At 36.2% G+C, this 19,584-nt stretch overlaps 1 protein-coding gene across 4 annotated transcripts in view; it reads left to right on the top strand.

Moving 5' to 3' along the window:
- Positions 1–19,584, top strand: part of SCAF8 (SR-related CTD associated factor 8) — a 180,500-nt gene that overhangs the window by 78,039 nt on the left and 82,877 nt on the right. For 2 of the 4 annotated variants that reach the window (XM_058534103.1, XM_058534102.1), the window contains exons 19-21: positions 249–317; positions 3,408–3,626; positions 4,665–6,129. In XM_058534103.1, the coding sequence (XP_058390086.1) occupies positions 249–317; positions 3,408–3,626; positions 4,665–6,115 (1,739 nt within the window). In that variant the 3' untranslated portion in view covers positions 6,116–6,129. Of the gene's footprint in view, positions 1–248; positions 318–3,407; positions 3,627–4,664; positions 6,774–19,584 lie in introns of those variants that run through there. The other 2 variants (XM_058534106.1, XM_058534105.1) reach the window with 1 other exon arrangement.

The following is a 19,584-nucleotide window of genomic DNA, read 5'->3' as shown; positions in this document are numbered from 1 at the left end:
TAAACAAGTGAGTAAATAAATAGGATGTGCTCATGATAAGGATCTCTTTGCTTTAGCTCACTAGGGCTCAAACAAGGTAGTGAATATAGGTGTAATTTTTAAAATGGAAAATATATTCACAAGTATGAGGTCATGGTGATGAAAGACTGTTTTCAGAACGTAGAACTTCATTTATAGCTGTTGAAATCTTTGCTTTAAACCAGGTAGCTTTCTCATGCAACTTTGTTTTTGGTCTTTTTTCCGCGTAGGTTTCATGCCGCCTCCAGTTCCACCACCTGCTGTGCCGCCGCCTGCTATTCCACCAGTAGTACCGACGTGTGAGTCTCCTACCTGTAGAAGTTTCTTCCTTCATGGTAGTGTTAGTGTGTCAGTTCCCATTCTTGTGAATTATTGTTAATTTTTTTATTATGAAGGTTTTCAGACAAATGCATTTTATTTTGTTAAATGATTTATAAAAAATTCACAGTATCATATGATAGTTTAGATTGCCTCTATTTTCTTAAAATGTCTTTTTAAATTGATGTATTTGAGTCAAAATTCAAAGAAGGGTCTCCACATCATATTTGTGTGTTTTGTGTATTAAATGTCTTAATCTAGAGCCCAAACCTCTCTTCCTTTTCTAATCCTTCATGTCTTTGCCTTGTTGAAGAAACACTTCACTTCTATGTGCAAGATCCCAGATAATGGATTTGTTTTTTTGCTTCTTTGCGGTATTGAATTTGTTCCTCTATCTCCTTGGGTTTCCTGTAAATAGAAAGTTTTTAGCACCAAAGCTTGCTTAGAATCTGCTCCCGCTTTTTTGGTAAGAATACTTAACAGGTGAGGTTCTGTAGACTTGATATTACATCACATCAGGAGCCATGCAGTGCCTTCTTGTCCCACTTTTAATGATGTTGAGATGGATCAGAGCATTCAGGTAGTGGGACCTGCTCATTAAAAAAGTTTCCGCTTAAAATTTCATCGAACAGTTCCATCCATTGATCATTATTGCTCGAATCTACTTTTCATTAGTTGCAACATGTTGATCTTTCGAGTTTTTATAGTAGTCCCCCATTAGATAAGGGGGGACTTTCTGCGGTTGTCGCTTTCTGTTGTCGCTTTCTGCGGTTTCAGTTATAGTCAACCGTGGTCTGAAAATATTAAATGCAAAATTCCAGAAATAAACAATTCATAAGTTTTAAATTGCGTGCCATTCTGAGTAGTGTGATGAAATCTTGAGCCATCCTGCTCCATCCCACCCAGAACGTGAATCATCCCTTTGTTGAGTGGATCCATGCTGTATACGCTACCCACCTGCTAGTCACTTCGTAGCCGTCTCGGGTATCAGATGGACTGTCGCAGTATCGCAGTGCTTGTGTTCAAGTAACCCTTATTTTACTTAATAATGGCCCCAGAGCGCAAGAGTGGTGATGCTGGCAATTCGGATATGCCAGAGAGAAGCCATAAAGTGCTTCCTTAAAAGGTGAAAGTTCTCGACTTAATGGGGTGAGGAAAAAAATCTTATGCTGAGATTGCTGAGATCTACGGTAACTTTTATTACAATATATTGTTACAATTATTCTATTTTATTATTAGTTACTGCTGGGAATCTCTTACTTTGCTTAATTTATAAATTAAACTTTATCATAGGTATGTGTGTATAGGAAAAAACATGGTATGTATAGGGTTTAGTGCTGTCCATGGGTTCAGGCATCCACTGCGGGTCTTGGAAGGTGTCCCACTGTGGATAAGGGGGGACAACTGCAATTCCTTTCACATTTCTTAGAATTTTTCTATAAAGAAAAGCTTTTTCTTATCAACTAATAGTATCTAGTTACTTTGAAGTACACTTGTATGGGAGAGCCAGAGGAGATGCTAAATTCTTCCCTGTAAGTGCTATTTTTCAGAGCAGTGAGTTCTATGGGTATTTCCGGTGATATCCAATGACCGAGGGGAGGAGGATTTCTTTCATTTCTACTTCTCTTTCTCTCTGTTTCCCTCCACTTCTTTCTCCTTCATTTTCTTTAATGTTTATGGATTAATGGATTTTTACTTCCAAGCAGTTGTGTTCACTTTTCTTTTTGAAGTTCAATTTGTTTCACTTTTGGACAATGAGAGATCTTTCATGTTGCTTCTCTGTCCTTTTGAGATGACTACATCAGTTTTTGAGAGCTTCTTAGTTTTTTGGCCATTATTGGCCTAAAGGACTTTATTGTAAAGAGAACGTATATGATAGCTTACTTTTTGATAATATCCGTTTTCCTTATATTTTTAAACTCTTTTTTTCTCCTTCAGTGTTTAGATAGCATTGTTGGTTAACTAGGAAGAATTGTTTATTCTGAAAATTAGAAAAGTACTCAGAAGCCATCTCTGAATTCACCCTTCACAGAGACTCATCCTAGAGCCTACCTCCCAATTTATTTCTTTTTAGCTTATTCATTTTGCAAAACCTAAGATCAATTTAATAGAGAAAGAGAAATACCACTGTGTGCCAGGTACTCTACTAATTGTTCACACTGTCGAATTTAATTCTCATAATTCCCATACGTGATCCCAGGGGGATTTTATCCCTATTTTACAGCTCTGTTATGTGCTAAGAGTTGTTGAGGTAATCCAGAGTTAAATGTGAGGGTAAAACAGTTCTTAAAAGCCCCACGTAAATGATTTAACAGTGTTGTGACATAAATTGGACTAAAAATTCTGATTGTCTAATTGTGATTTTATATTCCTCTACTTCTGTTTTTTAACATATAAATGACATATACACTTAGAGGTTTTTCTACCCATTCTTTATACCTTTTTATGTGTAGTCCATCTTACCTCCTCTCATGTGATGAGTTTCTAACCTTGTTTGACAAAAAGTAGTGAATGTAAGGACCCTATTACATTATAATTTCAAGGGGATCGGGCACATTTTCATTCTCATACGTATTTGTCAGTCTGCACGAATCATTTGTGTATATTTAGGTATGCGTCTACTGGCATCCTTGGAAAATTATGATTTTTTTGTATTATTGGGATTTTCTTCTTGAGTACTGGTCCTTATTTTACTAAACGTTTTTATGAAAATATTTCTAAAAATTGTTGTTTTTCTCTTTTTTAAAAATAAAGCTTTCTAAATTTAGCCTCGTCATGATGACTCATTTGTCATTTTGAGCATCAGTTATTATATAATGTGATAGGTAATACACAGATGCCGTTAAATGAAACATTCAAGCTGTCAGAAGTTAGTTTTCATTATAAATGAAATAGAGGGACCAAAAGGGAATTCATGTCATGTTAGCTGAGCAGTCTTGCCAGACAACTGGGGAGAGAAAAAGAGGAAGTCATTTAAAACTTTGGCAAGGCCAGTGTTGGTCATAGTTAACTTACCATATGAATTGATTAGCCAATTAAATCTGAAACATATTTTCTCCATCTTTAAACAGCGTTAGTGCAGCCGCCATTAGCCATGACTCCAGAAACTGTGAAAGATGTTGGATTTGGGAGCCTTGTTTTACCAGGTGGTTCTGTTGCCAGTGGTCTTGCTACTTCCACTCTGCCAGCAGGAAATGTTTTTAATCCTCCAACTAAACAAGCAGAACCTGAAGAAAAAGTACCTCATCTTATAGACCACCAGATTTCTTCTGGTGAAAACACCAGATCAGGTAGGGAAAAAAAAAAAACCCCTGGGAATACATAGTTAAATCATATGTACTACTTCTCAGTATTGGTGTTTAATTCTGTGGTGTCATGCATTTATAAATATTTCAATGCAAGTGTTGAAATGTTGCGATTTTTTAAAAGAGATCACTATCTACTAAAATTTCTATTAAAAACAGATTTGGCATTGCCAGGATAGTGTAGATTTTGACACCTTTCCATTAAGACCCCTCCCCCTCCTTTTTTTGGCCTATTGGGACTGCTTTAATGTGTTTGTTATCAAAGTTACACAAAATATGTAGATCTACAGAAAGATAAAAATGAACGAATATTAGGTGTAAAGAACTTACTTCTACCAGGTATTATCAAGCTAGGTCTAGAAGATAAATATGGTGTTTGAAAGCAGCAAGTCCTTTTTTTATGGCACCAGTGCTAGTATATTAATAATCGTTTGTGCTTTAGAAAGACTTCTGTTGAAGGGGAGAATCAGTATAAAACCTGACATTCTTGTTTAATTTAAAAGATTTCATGTGGGGCTGGCCCCATGGCTTAGCGGTTAAGTGCGCGTGCTCCGCTACTGCCGGCCCGGGTTTGGATCCTGGGCACGCACTGACGCACTGCTTGTCTGGCCACGCTGAGACGATGTCCCACATACAGCAACTAGAAGGATGTGCAACTATGACATACAGCTGTCTGCTGGGGCTTTGGGGAGAAAAAAGGGGGGGGGAAGGAGGAGGATTAGGAGGATTAGCAATAGATGTTACCTCAGGGCTCGTCTTCCTCACCAAAAAAAAAAAAAAATTTCATGTAAAGATTTTAGGTAACAGCCCCACTTATGTTTTAATATTTAACTTTCACTATGCATGGTATTAATAATTTTAGCTTTAATTTTTATATAGTATCTAGTATACCTTGATTCTTGGGGGGTAAATTAGCTGATTAATGCTAAGCTAACTACTGGAAATTATAGCATGAATAATTATAGTTTCCTTTTCATACCAGAATAATTTTTGTGTGTATTATTTTTCCTTTTTCCATTTTAGTGATTCCAAATGATATATCAAGTAGCTCTGCAATTTTAGGAGGACAGCCACCAAATGTGACAAGCAGTTCTGGAATTCTGGGAGTCCAAAGACCAAATGTATCAAGTAATTCTGAAATTCTTGGAGTCCGGCCATCTAATGTTTCCAGTAGTTCTGGGATTATTGGAGCCCAGCCACCAAATATTCTAAATAACTCTGGAATTTTGGGAATACAGCCACCAAGTGTATCGAGTAGTTCTGGACTTTTGGGAGTGCTGCCGCCAAATATCCCTAACAATTCTGGACTTATAGGAGTACAGCCACCAAATGTTCCAAATACTTCTGGACTTTTGGGAACACAACCACCAGCTGGGCCTCAAAATCTACCCCCTTTAAATCTCTCTACTCAGAGGATGCCTGCAATGCCAATGTTAGACATTCGTCCAGGGCTAATACCACAGACACCTGGACCGAGATTCCCTTTGATACAGCCTGCAATCCCACCCCAGCGGGGAATCCCGCCACCACCAGTACTTGATTCAGCTCTTCATCCACCACCCCGTGGTCCTTTTCCTCCAGGAGATATTTTTAGTCAGCCAGAAAGACCTTTTCTAGTTCCTGGAAGACAAAGTGTAGACAATGTTACTAATCCAGAAAAAAGGATACCACTTGGGAATGATAACATTCAACAGGAAGGAGACAGAGATTACCGGTTTCCTCCTATAGAAACCAGGGAAAGCATTAGTAGACCACCCCCAGTGGATGTTAGGGATGTGATTGGACGGCCTGTAGATCCAAGAGAAGGTCCTGGAAGGCCTCCATTGGATGGTAGGGATCATTTTGGAAGACCTCCGGTAGATATTAGAGAGAATCTTGTGAGGCCAGGTTTAGATCATCTTGGTCGAAGAGATCACTTTGGCTTTAATCCGGAGAAACCCTGGGGGCATAGAGATTTTGACGAGAGAGAGCATCGGGTTCTGCCTGTCTTTGGTGGTCCAAAGGGCTTACATGAAGAAAGAGGCAGATTTCGGTCTGGAAACTATCGATTTGATCCTAGAAGTGGTCCTTGGAACAGAGGATTTGGGCAAGAAGTTCACAGAGATTTTGATGACCGCAGAAGACCCTGGGAGAGGCAAAGGGATAGGGATGACAGAGATTTTGATTTCTGCAGAGAAATGAATGGAAATCGTCTTGGACGAGATAGAATTCCAAACTGGGTCCCCCCTCCTCATGCTCGGGTTTTTGATTTTTTTGAAGGGGCCACTTCTCAACGAAAAGGTGATAACGTGCCTCAGGTTAATGGTGAAAACACTGAGAGACATGCTCAGCCACCACCTTTACCAGTACAGAGTGATCCGGAACTTTATGAAAAACTGACATCTTCAAGTGAAATAAACAAGGAGAAGAGTGACACAGTTGCTGATATAGAAAGTGAACCAGTGGTAGAAAGCACAGAAACTGAGGGGACATAATCATCACTCAGTAGGTAAAAGATACCTTTTGTAAAGTTGTCATCTCTCTGTAATAGATTAATGGCTGACTGGACCATAGTTGTTCACTTTTGTCTGCCAGAATTAAGTTAATCTGATGTTCATGTTCACCTTTCTCTCAAAATAATTGTATAACTGACTTGTATAGACATTGTTCTTAATATGAACATGGTAGGTAAACATTTTTTTATTTTTCTGGTAAAATATAAATGTTGCCCCCAGATTCTTTTAACTTCAAGGAAATGAATAACAGCTTGTGAGAGACTTCCTATGGAAGAAAGAATTTTTTAGATACTACCATTAGGTTGGATATGGTAATAGATATATATCAAAATAGCAAGTGGTGGTATATCTTATCCATATCTTTAGGCTGCTGCAGAATTTTAAGGTAATAGACGAAGCTGTGATATTTTATGCAAAGACTGGCTCTAGATATTTGAGGAGCACAATACAGAGATTTTAAAAAGTGATTTTGTAAAATCTACACTATGGTCTCTGTTTCTCCAAAGTAAGTGTTTGTGATTTGTTCCTCATACTGCAGTGAGTAAAAAAGAAAAAACAACGACATAAATATTAAAGTACGTTTCAATGTTGGGTGAATTTTGTTTTTAGATGCCAATAAAACTTATTTGTTTGATAACAGTGTTCTAGGAATTGTATTTTTTTAACCTATAAATTCTTAAAACCCTGAATCATTAGCAGCATGTACTTAGTTGTTGCAGAAGTTTTCTGTTACCCTTAATAACAACAATGAAGAACTGTGTGGTGGAAAAAGCATGTACTTTGATATAGAAATCATGCAGTCTCGTTAGTTTGTATGTAATAGCTGTGTATAAGTATTGTGTAAGTCATACATAGGTTTTTCTGTTTCTCTGTATGTCTGTCTTCATGCATGTACAGAGAAAAATAGAAAGTTGATAGTTTAGATAATAAAATATTTTTTAAAACCGGATAGAGAATTAGAGAAATCTGGCTAATTGACGTTGCCCATAGTTACAGCTCTTAGCCTTTCTGAAGGTAAAATAAGAAATATTGCAAAGAAATACATTGGCAGTTTGACAATTCTTTTTTAATATAGTTAAGCATGAATCCAGATTCAGCATGGAGCCAACTTTCACATAAATGCTTGCATTGCTTTGTTTCACACTATATCTGTTATTCTGCGTAGATAGTGCTAGTACTAAAGTAGTTGTCACTTGCCTGAAGTGAATTTCTTAATTGCACAAAATTTGTAGTGGTGTTGGTGGATTTAAAAACATTAGTTTGTATACCAGGAACAAAGTGCCCATCATGTGTTTCATAGGCTCTGGGTAACACTGTTCAGATTAGCCTCCAAGGTAAACTGAATAGCAGAAAAATTTGAGATTGGTTTCCAGTTTGTTTATTTATTTATATATATTTTTTGCTTTTAATTTTCATTTGTTTGCTGTTTATTTCTCCTTTGGGTTTTACGTATATATTAAACCATTAGTTTTTTTTGTTCCTAATGAAGATTTTCATTTGGTCCTATGAATAGTCATTTTGTTTCCTATGCATTTCCAACAGTTCATCATTTTCTCTGTTCATCTAAAATTCCTAAGCTACATTTGTCAAGCCTCCCCAGAAATGATAGAGCATACCAGCCGTTTAAAATTGGATTGTTTTTGCTTACCTCTGATGATCTAGAGAGCTGTAAAAGCTTTGAGGTTCCTGGCCAAAAATAAAGTCTTTTCTTCTTACAGGTTCTGAATAGAAATAGTACATTATTTATTTTGTTATTTGGAAAAGTGAGTGAGAGTGGAAATTTGGTGTTTATTTCTAAGGTAGTTCAGTTCAATAATTTGAGTTGGTTTCAGATCTTTTCCTTAGGGTAACGGGAAATACTGTGACACTGGTACAAAGTTTTAATGTTCAGGAAAGATTAGTTTTGTCCTTAAGGAAACTATATTGACTGGGATTTCTCTCAAACTCCTTTAGTTGCATTTAGCATTATTAAAATTAAGTGACATTCGCTTGGATTAAGTAGCAATAAAATATGTGAGACTTTTCAGTAACTTTTGATCCCAGGCTTTTTATCACTGCTGGGCCTTCATGTGCAAACTTGAAAACAAAATACATACAAGTATTGCACTGGTTTGAAGATTCTGGTAGTGCAAGTTAACCTAATCAGTTGTCAGTACTGTGTCTAGAAACCCATCTTGGAAATGTGTGACACTCTTAAAATAGCTGAAAAAAATTCTGTGTACTTGTTCTCACTTTGTCCTTGTTTTGTTGTATAATATTTAAGTAAAAGGATATTATTCGCCTTAATACTGAATTTCCAAAATTGATATTTACGTTCACCATTTTTTTTTAATGATGGAGAGAAAAGTTAATTGTCTTTGATAATAGGATCCTTTGACATAGGACCTCTCACATTTTTGATACTTTTGATCCCAGTGCTGTCACTAGAATGCTAGCAGTTAGACATATGCAAGGAGTAACTTAACCACTGTAATAAAATGGTTTGAGGTGCTGCAGGCAGTAGCTACATTAGACAGCAAATCGCCTAATGATTTGATTTGTGATATGTTAGAGGGAGAGAATGAGATGACTTTCTGCAGTTTTAGAAGACTGCAGTATTAGTAGACATTAATTTTTAAATGGTTTTTTATGTCTTTAAACATTTCATTCAACACTGGCTTCTGTTCTTAGCATAAATGCATACATTGTACTTTGATCATTTATATCATAGATGGAAACATTTTACAGCAAAGTAGTTTTTATCTACAGCATATTATAGTTGGAAACCTCCTTATTCTAATTTTCTTTCAATATATAGGGTGGACAAATACTTAGAAAGCATTGGGAAATGGAATAGTATAAAATTATTTGTTTAAAACTCTGGAAATGGCTTCATAAAATTTGTTCATTATTTAAGCTATTACCATTCTTACCAGAGCAGTTTCTTTCATCCTGATAATTTGTTTCATTAAATTTATTGGCCGTTTTTCACTCACATAAAAGATGATGTTTTATGGAACCACACATTGAGTTGTTTTGGGGATGGGGCACTTTTACATTTAAAAAGAAAAAGTTACCTCTTTTAATTTGAAAAAGCATTTTTTTATAAACACCATAGTTCATCAGATCTAAGGTATCATTGATTGTAAGAAGCACCAGTCAGAAATAAAATGTTTCCGGTATGACATGCCAGTGATTATAAGACCCATCCCTAATTCAGAAATGTCAAAATGTAATAAGTGTCTTAGAATCAAAGAAATATGGTATTCATTATTTAAACTTATATATATTCCCTTACTCATTAAGTGATTTAGAGAACATTTTGATGTTTTTCATCATTGTATATATTTTAGATAGGCACAACCTTCAATGAAAAAGAAAATTTTAGTATTTAATTAAAAATAATTTTGTTATACCTTATGTGCCTTCATCATTATTACTTTATTGGGTGCTATATTAATAAAATGTTTTAAGGGCTTTTATCTCTTGTCAAGGAAAGAAAACGCTAACTTTTTTTCTTTAAATATTTTACATAATATAGAAGAGGAGAGCAGCTATCTTTATATTCATAGGCAAAATAAAAAACTAAATTATTGTAAGTAATTATAAATACTGCAATATGGCAGAGAATTATAACTGTTTCCTTAAATGATGATGCTGTGGTTTTATATAAAGCATCTTTTAAACTATAACTTAAGTTGTAGGCACTAAAAATTTAATTTTTCACTTCTGAAGAAAGAAAATCAAGTTACTACACTCTTTAATGGGAGATTTAAAAACAAGATACCTTGATTCAGCAAAACTTTCTGGAGCTAGAATTTAAAATTAATGGTCCCGGATTGTTTTCATGTGGGGGCATACTTTATTTTTTTTGTGAGGAAGATCAGCCCTGAGCTAACATCTGCCAATCCTCCTTTTTTTTTTTTTTTTTTTTGCTGAGGAAGACTGGCCCTGGGCTAACATCCCTGCCCATCTTCCTCCACTTTATATGAAACGCCCCCAGAGCATGGCTTGCCAAGCGGTGTGTCAGTGCGCGCCTGGGATCCGAACTGGCAAACCCCGGGCTGCCACAGCAGAGCGTGCGCACTTAACCGCTTGCGCCACCGGGCCAGTGGGGGGCATACTTTAGGTGGGGATATGCATATTGAGATCAATTTGAAATGCACTATCTCTGGTTCTTAGCCAGGAGGTGTGTAACAGAATCACCTGTGGAGCTCTTTGAACATATGGGGGAGGGAGGTCGCCACATACTTAGTAATGTAGAATCTCCTGGGGGCATACATATTTATACACACACACCTTTCTGGGTTTATATATATATTTTAAATCCCCACACACCACTGCTTTAGATATATTAAAATATGTAAATATTTAAGACACCATACTTGAGATTCTTAAATTTTTTTTAAGTAAAATACTTCAGTGATACAAAATTAGTGTTTCAATAAAGTATAAATTTAATTGTGGCAATTGATGTTGGGGGATGAATAAAAAATAGAGAAGTCCATGATCACAGATGTTTTTAGCTCAGTCTAAAAGTGAATTTATATTATAGTAGGAAAAGGATGGAAGGAAGCGTATGAGATGGTTTTGTAGGAGGTATTTTTGGCTGAAGTGAAAATAACACAAATCAGTGGTTTATTTATTTGGCATGAACTTTGCTCAGACATTTTTCTTCCCCACTACTTAATCCTCTGCTCTTTTAGGGGGCTCTTTTCATCCTGTAGGTATGCTTAGAATTACTCTGCCTTGTTCTCGTCAAGATATAGAGCAAATATCTAAGTAAGTTGTAAAATATATGTTAGGGTATCAAGGAGTAGAATTTTGCTAATGGGCTAACTATATTGTATGAGAAATGTTAGATGCTTCAGAGAGTAGGATGACCTGCAGTGAAGAAGCTGAGAGTGCTTATGCACAGAGCTCAATAGAGAGTAGAGAGTGAACTTGGAACTTGTGACTTTTGAGCCCTGAACTTAATGAGAATCAGATGAGTTTAATGAGCATATTACACTTGCATAACTGTGGCAGAGATGTAGCACTTCGTTGACCTGTGGTGTTGTCCTCCCCGCCCAATACCACTCTCTCCACCCTGCCGTGGGCAGCTATCACTGTTGGTCTTGTTTTATGTTTTTGCCTTTCTCAGAATTCTCAAATCCTTCTCATCATGGCACTGCAGCCTCCTTTTTGACCCATCATTCCAGGCAAGGACTATCAGTTGGATTTGTCTGTTGAAAGCAGTTCACTGCCCCATGGCATAGTGATTTCTACTGTCATTTCCAGCATTTAAATACCTTGAATCTATGAAACAAGTTTTCTCTTCTGTAAAAGACCAGTTGAGAAAGCAAGAGGAACAGAGGGAAAGACTAACAATATCGGAATAGTATTTAAAAGAGCACAGATTTTATTGCCTTTGGGTTTTCAAAACTGGCTTTAACATTTGCGAGATGTATGTCTTTGGACAAGTTACTGTACCTCTAAGCATCATTTGTTAATAGCTAATCCGCAGGGTTACTTTTTTTTTTATTATTATTGAGGCTAATATTTAATGGACATGTACTATGTGACAAGAACTGGGATAATTTTATTACCTGTGTAATATAATCCTCATGACAATCCTGTGAGGTAGTTATTATTTTAATAACTATTTTACTAAGGAGAAACCTAAATCACAGATGTAAGTAATTTCCCAAGGTCTCACAACTTGTAAATATTTGAGCAAAGATTGAAACCCAGGTCTGTCAGATTCAAAAATTAGTGTGTACCATCTAATAGAGTGCCAGACACGTGGCAGAATCAACTATTAGTTCGTCTGTTTAGAAAAGGCAAATAAATTTGTGCAGAAAAACAAACTTGAACAGCCCAACCAGGCTTATCCGTATAGGGTAGCACACTTAAACACTCAACTTAAGTTGTGTTTTCATTGTTAAAAATATTTGGGGAGCTATCTTCTTTTCCTATAGCTAAACATTCACTTCAGTTTTGTTTCTGAGATTCTGTTTTCAGGATTTGTTTTTTTCTTAAGGTTGTATACCATGGTGTAATATTGTTAACTTCCTTAATAACTTGCTATTTTGGAGGCAGGTTGGTATTGCATTGATATTTAATAAGATTTCTTTTTGAAAACACTTTTTCCCACAAATTAAATAAAATTTCAAAGCTTTTTTATCCTTTAGAATGTTTTAAGACATGTAAATCAGAGCCAGTGATTGCTTGCAAATTTATGTTTTAAGTTGTGGCTTTGGCAGCTCCTGTCTAAAATTTGGTATTTATACACTGTATGTATAGCCAAAACTTAGCACTCAGTTTTCTTGTGTATAAAACTCCTATATCAGGAATATTTCATGGCTTGAATTAAATGAAATATGTAAAATTATTGTTAACACATAGTAAGCATTCACTGTTAGTTTTTATTCACCTCTTGAATTCAGGCAGTTTAGAAGCTAGCTGTTGTCTTTGGTGGCAGTGGATAATTTGCAGTTACTTTACTTTATTAGAATATATAACCTGGTTCTAAGTTTTCTTTCTCTTCAAGTCTTCTGTTCAAGTTGACTTAGATTCATTCTCAGCATGTCATGGTGCTGGCCTTGGATCACCTTTTCCAGAGTCTCTGAGCAGGTGACTCTAAACAGTGTGGCCATATTACTGTCTAATCCACATATCAGGGAAACGTGCTTTTCATATTTGTAAGTTATATTTCTATTTCTACTAATTTTGCCAAAGGTAATTACTATTTTGCTTATGTTATGATTATTACATGAAATAAAAAGTTCTTGCATTTGAACAATCACTTTTTAATAACATGAGTCTTGTGTTTATTACTGAACTTGAGTCAGTTTACACATTAGTAACAGTATTAGTAAAATCAGAGGGCTTGTATTAAGTAAATAAAATAAGCTTTCTAAGTATAAAGGATAACTATTGTTTAAGAATCGATCTTTCCTTCTGTGGTGATTGAAATTACTTTGAGCCTTTTAGATAGGAGAGAGGAGCATTACCATCTCAGAAGGTTCTGGAAAACATCACATGTTAGATCTCTGTGGTCATAGTGAGGGAAAGGATTTAGAGATTTCTAAGTAGTAAAACCATCAGGGCTTCATTGAAGACTGTTTTTTATAAAATTTATTTAATATTTTAATTACAGCCCTCCATTTTCATCATATTATTTTCTGAATTGTTAGCCAGATAGTCTGTGACCACAGGTTAAAATGCATTCCTGGGCGTGGACCTACTCCACTCACCAGCCACGCTGTGGCGGTGTCGCACATACAAAGTAGAGGAAGATTGCCACAGATGTTAGCTCAGGGCGAGTCTTCCTCAGCAAAAAAAAAATGCATTCTCATTACGGAGAGAGAAGGGTTTGGAAGTAGAGAGACTTAACATTTTTAGCCTCTGTGTCATGGACATTCTATACAATTTATCTTCAGAAACACACTGTTTGGTAGGATTTGTCGTCTCTTCTTTAGAAATCAAGAAGCACACTTGAAGAAGTCCGTGGTCACACAGCTTTTGATTTGCATAGGTGTTTGATCCCAGGTTTTGCTAACTTTAAAGTTATGTTTTACATTAGAAGATACACTTTTGAAAAGTAGGTTTTAATATATGGTCTGTATAATTAGTTTCCTAGGGCTACTGTAATAACGTACCAAAAATGGGGCGGCTTTGAACGACAGAAACTTATTTTCTCACTGTTGCAGTGGCTAGAAGTCTGAAATCAAGGTGTTGGCAGGGCTGTGCTTCTCTGAAGGCCTTAGAGGAGAATCTTCCTTGCCTCTTCCAAACTTCTGGCAGTTCACAGCAGCCCTTGGTGTTCCTGGCTTGTAGATGTATCCCTCCAATCTCTGCCTTTGGTGCCATATGGCTGTCTTCCATCATGTCACATCATCTTCCCTGTGTGTGTGTCTGTGTCTAAATTTTCCTCTTATAAGGACGCCAGTTATGTTGGATTAGAGGTCCACCCTATTCCAGTATGACCTCATCTTAACTAATTACATCTGCAATAACCCTACTTCCAAAGAAGGTCACATTCTGAGGTACTAGGAGTTAGGACCTCAACATATATTTTTAGAGGATACAATTTATAACATCCTGTGACTAAATTCTAAAGATCTAAGTAAATAGACCTTGAACATTTTAAAGCACAAACCCATACAATGGGAAAGGTAGTCACATTTTAAGTGACAAAACCCATCTTTATATAATTCATTTTTAAATTACTTTGGGTGTTACAGCAGTCAAATTGAAATCCCTAAGACAAGTATTGCAAACTGGTAAACATGATAGTGCTGCCTAGCTTTTTAGATGAATTTGTAATGCCCATGCTTTTATGTTTCTTTAGTAATACTTGAAAAAAAGGAATTTGAAAGAAAATCCATAGCAAAGAATCTATTCACTGCAAATTATTCTTGCGTTAAAGAAAATGCTGGCTTTTAAAGGTGAAGGGTTTTTTAGACTTGATTAAATACAGCTACCCTGAAAGTGCAGTGGTGTTCTTCCATTCCACTTCTACTGTTTGTCTGTTTTTATAGTACTAGCGTTTTCTGTTCTGTCTACTCATTAACATTTCCTCAAGTGATATGACTATCATTTTGCTATTTCAGTGATTTATTAGAAATAGGGTTTTTATTTACCAAATAAATTACCAATTCACTATATTTATCTAGTATTATAACCTTAATACATTTCTCTACTTTTTCAGAATTAGCCAGCAAAATTTTTATTTGAGTAAAAAACGGCTTTGTATCTGACTGAAATCCAAGTTATATGAATATATATGTCTTTACTAAATAGTTGTCTCAACAAGGGCTCTGGCAAGTTTTATAGAAATTTGAATGGAGAATTCTGGTTTTTATTTGAAAGGCACCAAAGCACTTAGAACACTGCCTGACGTGTAGTACTACGTAGCTGTTTAATGTTGTAATTGTCAATAATGGCTAATAGAAACTTTGGGGACATGCAAATCAGTGTTGTGTATTAGTTGCAAGTAATTAAGGGATTATTTATCAGATTTGGATATTACAACCCAAAATGAGGGTGGAGGGGTGGAGAGGGAATGGAGTTTTGGTTCTTGGAGCTTTATAGGTCTTCTAAAGCTTTTTCATCCTCCAGAGCCTCAACTCTTTGAGCTATGTTTGTGTTTCTGGTCCTCAGTACCAACCTTTCAACACAGCTGTCTGATTCATTAGGCTAGTGGCACGCATCCTGCTGGCCCAGTGGCTTGCCTGTCACGGAGAGATGGCTGAGATCTAATTTCAGGAAGAACAATTAGAAAGCTTCCTTTCTCTTGTTAATTGTCTTAAGTATGTCCAGATAGTAACAGTTTAGTGGTTAAAAATAGTATTCTTGATTTTCTTATTCAGTGAAGTAGGAATTCAAGTTTTAAGAGTAGATTTTTTTCCATGGGACTTGAAAAAGGCCGATTCATATGAAATGTAAAAAAGCATTACACTTTTCCCATGACTATATTCATCCTAAAAAAGTTGTTAATTACTGAAATAAACTACTTCCTTAAATTGTGTCTGACTCAATCCATTATACGGCAAACCATGTTTAGAAAAATGATTTTAAAATTTTTTTACTAGATCTCCCTATATGATAGAATTTGGAAAGCATATTTAGAGCCATTTTATCCCAAAGTAAGTCTGCCATATAAAATTTGCGATCTCAAGAGATTATCTATTTGGGGAGAAAAGTAAAGTTACTTGATTCTGGAATCTCTAGTCATTCATAGTAGTCAGCTTAGGAAGATACACTAAGGATCTTGATTTCATTGGAAATCAAAAAATGCCACACTAACCATAGTTACCTGTACTTTCAAATGTAAACCAGTAACAGCAGTAACTTAATTTCTTAGCAGAGCTTTAAAAAAATGACTAGACTCTTTAGGGGATAATGTAAAATTTAATTGTTACCCTGATACGGAAAGGTAAATTGGGTTGGGGCAGTCCTTTGAACTTACAGCTCTTATCTTTGTCACATTGGTTATTTTAAATTTATTTGTCAGACTGAAGCTATAGATGTAGGAACTTAAATGGAGAGGTACGTGGTGTACCTGCCTCCAAATTCAAAGGCTTTGTTTTAATTTGAGCTGTGTTTAAAGTTTTCTTCTTAACCTGACTTCTCTACTTTGGGCAAGTAAAATCACTTGTCCACATTTTAATCAATGGCAGACTAAGGTTGATTTCTAAATTAGTATCAGTTTTCAAAGGGCCAGTAAAGGGCTCCCCTCACCCTAAAAGCAATTCCATTTAACTGATAGTAAAAGTAGGGGATGTGGAAATGTTCATGGATGAAGGAAAAATTCTGATGGAGGATTCATCTGAGAAACCATGGGATAAAGGCACTGGCCTTTCGGTGTCATGAGCCTGTGGTCTGTGGCTCTCTGATTATTCTCGCTGGCCAAGGGTTGTAGTCAAGTATGGCCTTGATTCCCACTAAACGTCAGATGAAAATGATCTTAAGAGGATATGGGAATAGTGTAACCAGGTCTTAAACAGTCATGATATCTAGGTTCAGAGAATTGAAGGAGGCTGACGCTTTGTCATTAGTCCTTTCAGGTGTGATTTTCTCAGTTTTTCCGAAGGAATATTTTACTGCTTTTTCTTTTGTTCTTAGTAGTTTATGACAGCTCTCCATTCCTTTTTGTAGCTCCGAGTAGCTGGTGGTCTGATGGGAGAAGAAAGTGATTATAGGGCACTGCCTTTTGTTGGATTTGTTATCAAATATCTACCCAGGCACCTTAAACAGAGCACCTATTCTGGCTGGGAGTGGTTGGGCCAGGTTAATTTTTTTGTGGTAAATATTTTTTCCGTTGCTCAATGAGTAGTCTGACTTCACTTTTGTTTCTCTCTTGGCTCTTTACATTTTTAATTTAACATTTCAAAATAGTGTCTAATCTAATGCAACTCATAAACACGTTTGTGTATGCACTCACATACATATTATAGACATGCACACATGCATATGTGTGTATGTCAGATACCTTCTCCTCAAAGAACATTCAGCAAGCATTGTGGGTTTTCTTTGATCTTTTTATGATGGCACTTGATTATTCTCTTAGGAATTAGACAACTTAAAACCAATGTATTTTCTTTGCTTCGATTCTCGCACCTGCTTACCAAACTTGTACTTCTTAGGAGTTAGATCTTTAAAGCCTGATATTTTCTCATCAAGGCCAATTCAGTCTTCCTTAGAAAAATGACTCCTTTAAAGGTTCCAGTAACCAGAAATTAATACTAAATGTATACTAGGTACTAAATGCATTCTTAGAGAATGAGAGTGAGCAAGAATACTGCCTATAATTTTTAAAGCAGTAATATTTCTGATAGCTGGGTAAAAAAAAGTACTAGCTTTAAATCATTTTTGAGTCTGATTTATTTTAGCCTAGCAGTACTCTTTCAAGTTACTATCCAGTGCTCTTCATAGCATCAGTACTATGGCGCACTTTGTGGATTTGCTGCAGCTTCTTTCTTTGGATCAGCTGGGTCCAAAGCTGCCAAAAGTTAATTGAGGCTGAACAAGACTTCAGAGAGGAGACAGAGAGAGAGATGGGGGAGAGGGATGCAGCTGGGGACAGGCACATGCCCCTCGTTGGCCTTTGTTTCATAGTCAGTGTGCAAACAAACCTTTCTTCTGTTTTTCCTTTTTGTGACTGTTTTTTTCTTTAAAGCTATTTTATGAGCATACTCTTGGATATTCTAATTTGTGAACCACTATATTAAACTCCTCTTTATCAAGCTGATAAATCCAAAGTGAAATACTTTATGTCATTGAGCCAGTGAGCATAGGATTGCTTCATAGGAATAAAGATAGTGTGTTTGACTCATCATGTATTAAGAGTACGTATTTGAAATGCCAAGCGGTAGACCTCCTGGGATGATGATAAAAAACCGACCAAACAAACAACCCAGACATTTATCTGGTTTTAGAATTTAGCCCAGGAAAGAAAACCTCTTGGGTGCTGCTGCTCTGACAGCCTACTGTATACCCTTGGGCCCTCTTTAATATTACAACTTAACCTTCTAAATGAGAATTAATAGTGTTCTCAATGCCTTTGTGCCACCATAATTATTCCTACACCCCTCTGCTCTCTAAGCATAATATAATCTGGAATTTACTTCTGTAACAGAACTGCTGAGGCCCTAGCACCCTTGCTTCTGGCTTTCCCATATCTGTCTGATCTTAGAGCTTTCATCTGTAATTAAAAATCTTTGAAGCCCCAGGTGAGGGATTCACATATTTTAGGGTATGTTTTTAACTATAGCTTGCACAATAGAAAGAACCTTGAGCCTGGGGAAAGTTAGCATTGTAGTATCCATAAGTAATGGAATTTGTTATCTTCTTGCCCTCCAGGACTCTAGTTTTTATCTAGAGCAAGGTTTAAAAATGTGGACTGTGTACCAACATTTCCCTACCCCAAGAGACACAGGTACTTGACCCCCACAACTGTGACAGATACCATTCATCTATCCTGGACTTGTTCTTGCTAAGCCCCAGATTTTCCACATTTCTCGAGGCAGCCACTACTAGTCACAGTTGTTAGCATTAGATCTGAAACCTCTTCTTCATGCTGGTCCTGAAGAATTTTACCATTTAAAAGTGTATGCCTTTCTTAGACAGTTGTTCCAGTGTCCTCCTCTCAGTTTGCAATGTGTATAGGTTTTTAGTTCTTAAGGTGATATTACATGATGTTGCTTTCCATTGATTAACACCGTGTGGATATTATTCTGTCTTTGCCTTCACTTGCCTTGAGATGCAGTCATATCTTGCATAATTTAATGAATTAAGTGTTCTGTTTCTAAATTTTATTTTATTTATTTTTTTGGTGAGGAAGATCGGCCCTGAGCTAACATCTGCCAGTCCTCCTCTTTTTGTTGAGGAAGACGGGCCTAGGCTAACACCCATGCCCATCTTCCTCCACTATATGGGACGCTGCCACAGCATGGCTTGACAAGCAATGGATTGGTGCCTGCCCGGGATCCGAACCCGTGAACCCCGGGCTGCCGCAGCGGAGCACGCACACTTAACCACTTGCACCACTGGGCCAGCCCCTGTTTCTGAATTCTTTTAAGTATTTTTAAACAAAAATAGCAATATAGATAAAATTATTAGCTCTTAATTTTATAGATGTGTCATAATACCCTAATTATATTCTGGCCTTATTTTCAGCACTTTTTAGGGAAAGGAATCCTTAATGAAGATGTTAAGAGGAGTAATTACATCTTTTGATATTTGTTTTAGGTTGATTTTAACCTTGTTAATAAAATTGTTTTAAATCATTATTAGAAACATACTAAGATATGACCTTTGAACCCAGTAATTTTTGTTTCAGATATTAAAATAAAACTTTATTTTTAAGAAATATTAAGGGAACAGTTATTTTTATTGAATTACATTGGAGGAGGAAATTTTATAAGGAAACAGTTGAAAAGAACTCCGAAAAACGGAATGGAATTAGGATTAGTATGCTTGTA

Source organism: Diceros bicornis, chromosome 39 (genome assembly GCF_020826845.1).
Source record: "Diceros bicornis minor isolate mBicDic1 chromosome 39, mDicBic1.mat.cur, whole genome shotgun sequence".
In the NCBI taxonomy this organism is placed as follows: Eukaryota; Metazoa; Chordata; class Mammalia; order Perissodactyla; family Rhinocerotidae; genus Diceros; species Diceros bicornis.
The sequence above is the reverse complement of the archived record's forward strand: the minus strand, read 5'-3'. Positions and strand labels throughout refer to the sequence as shown.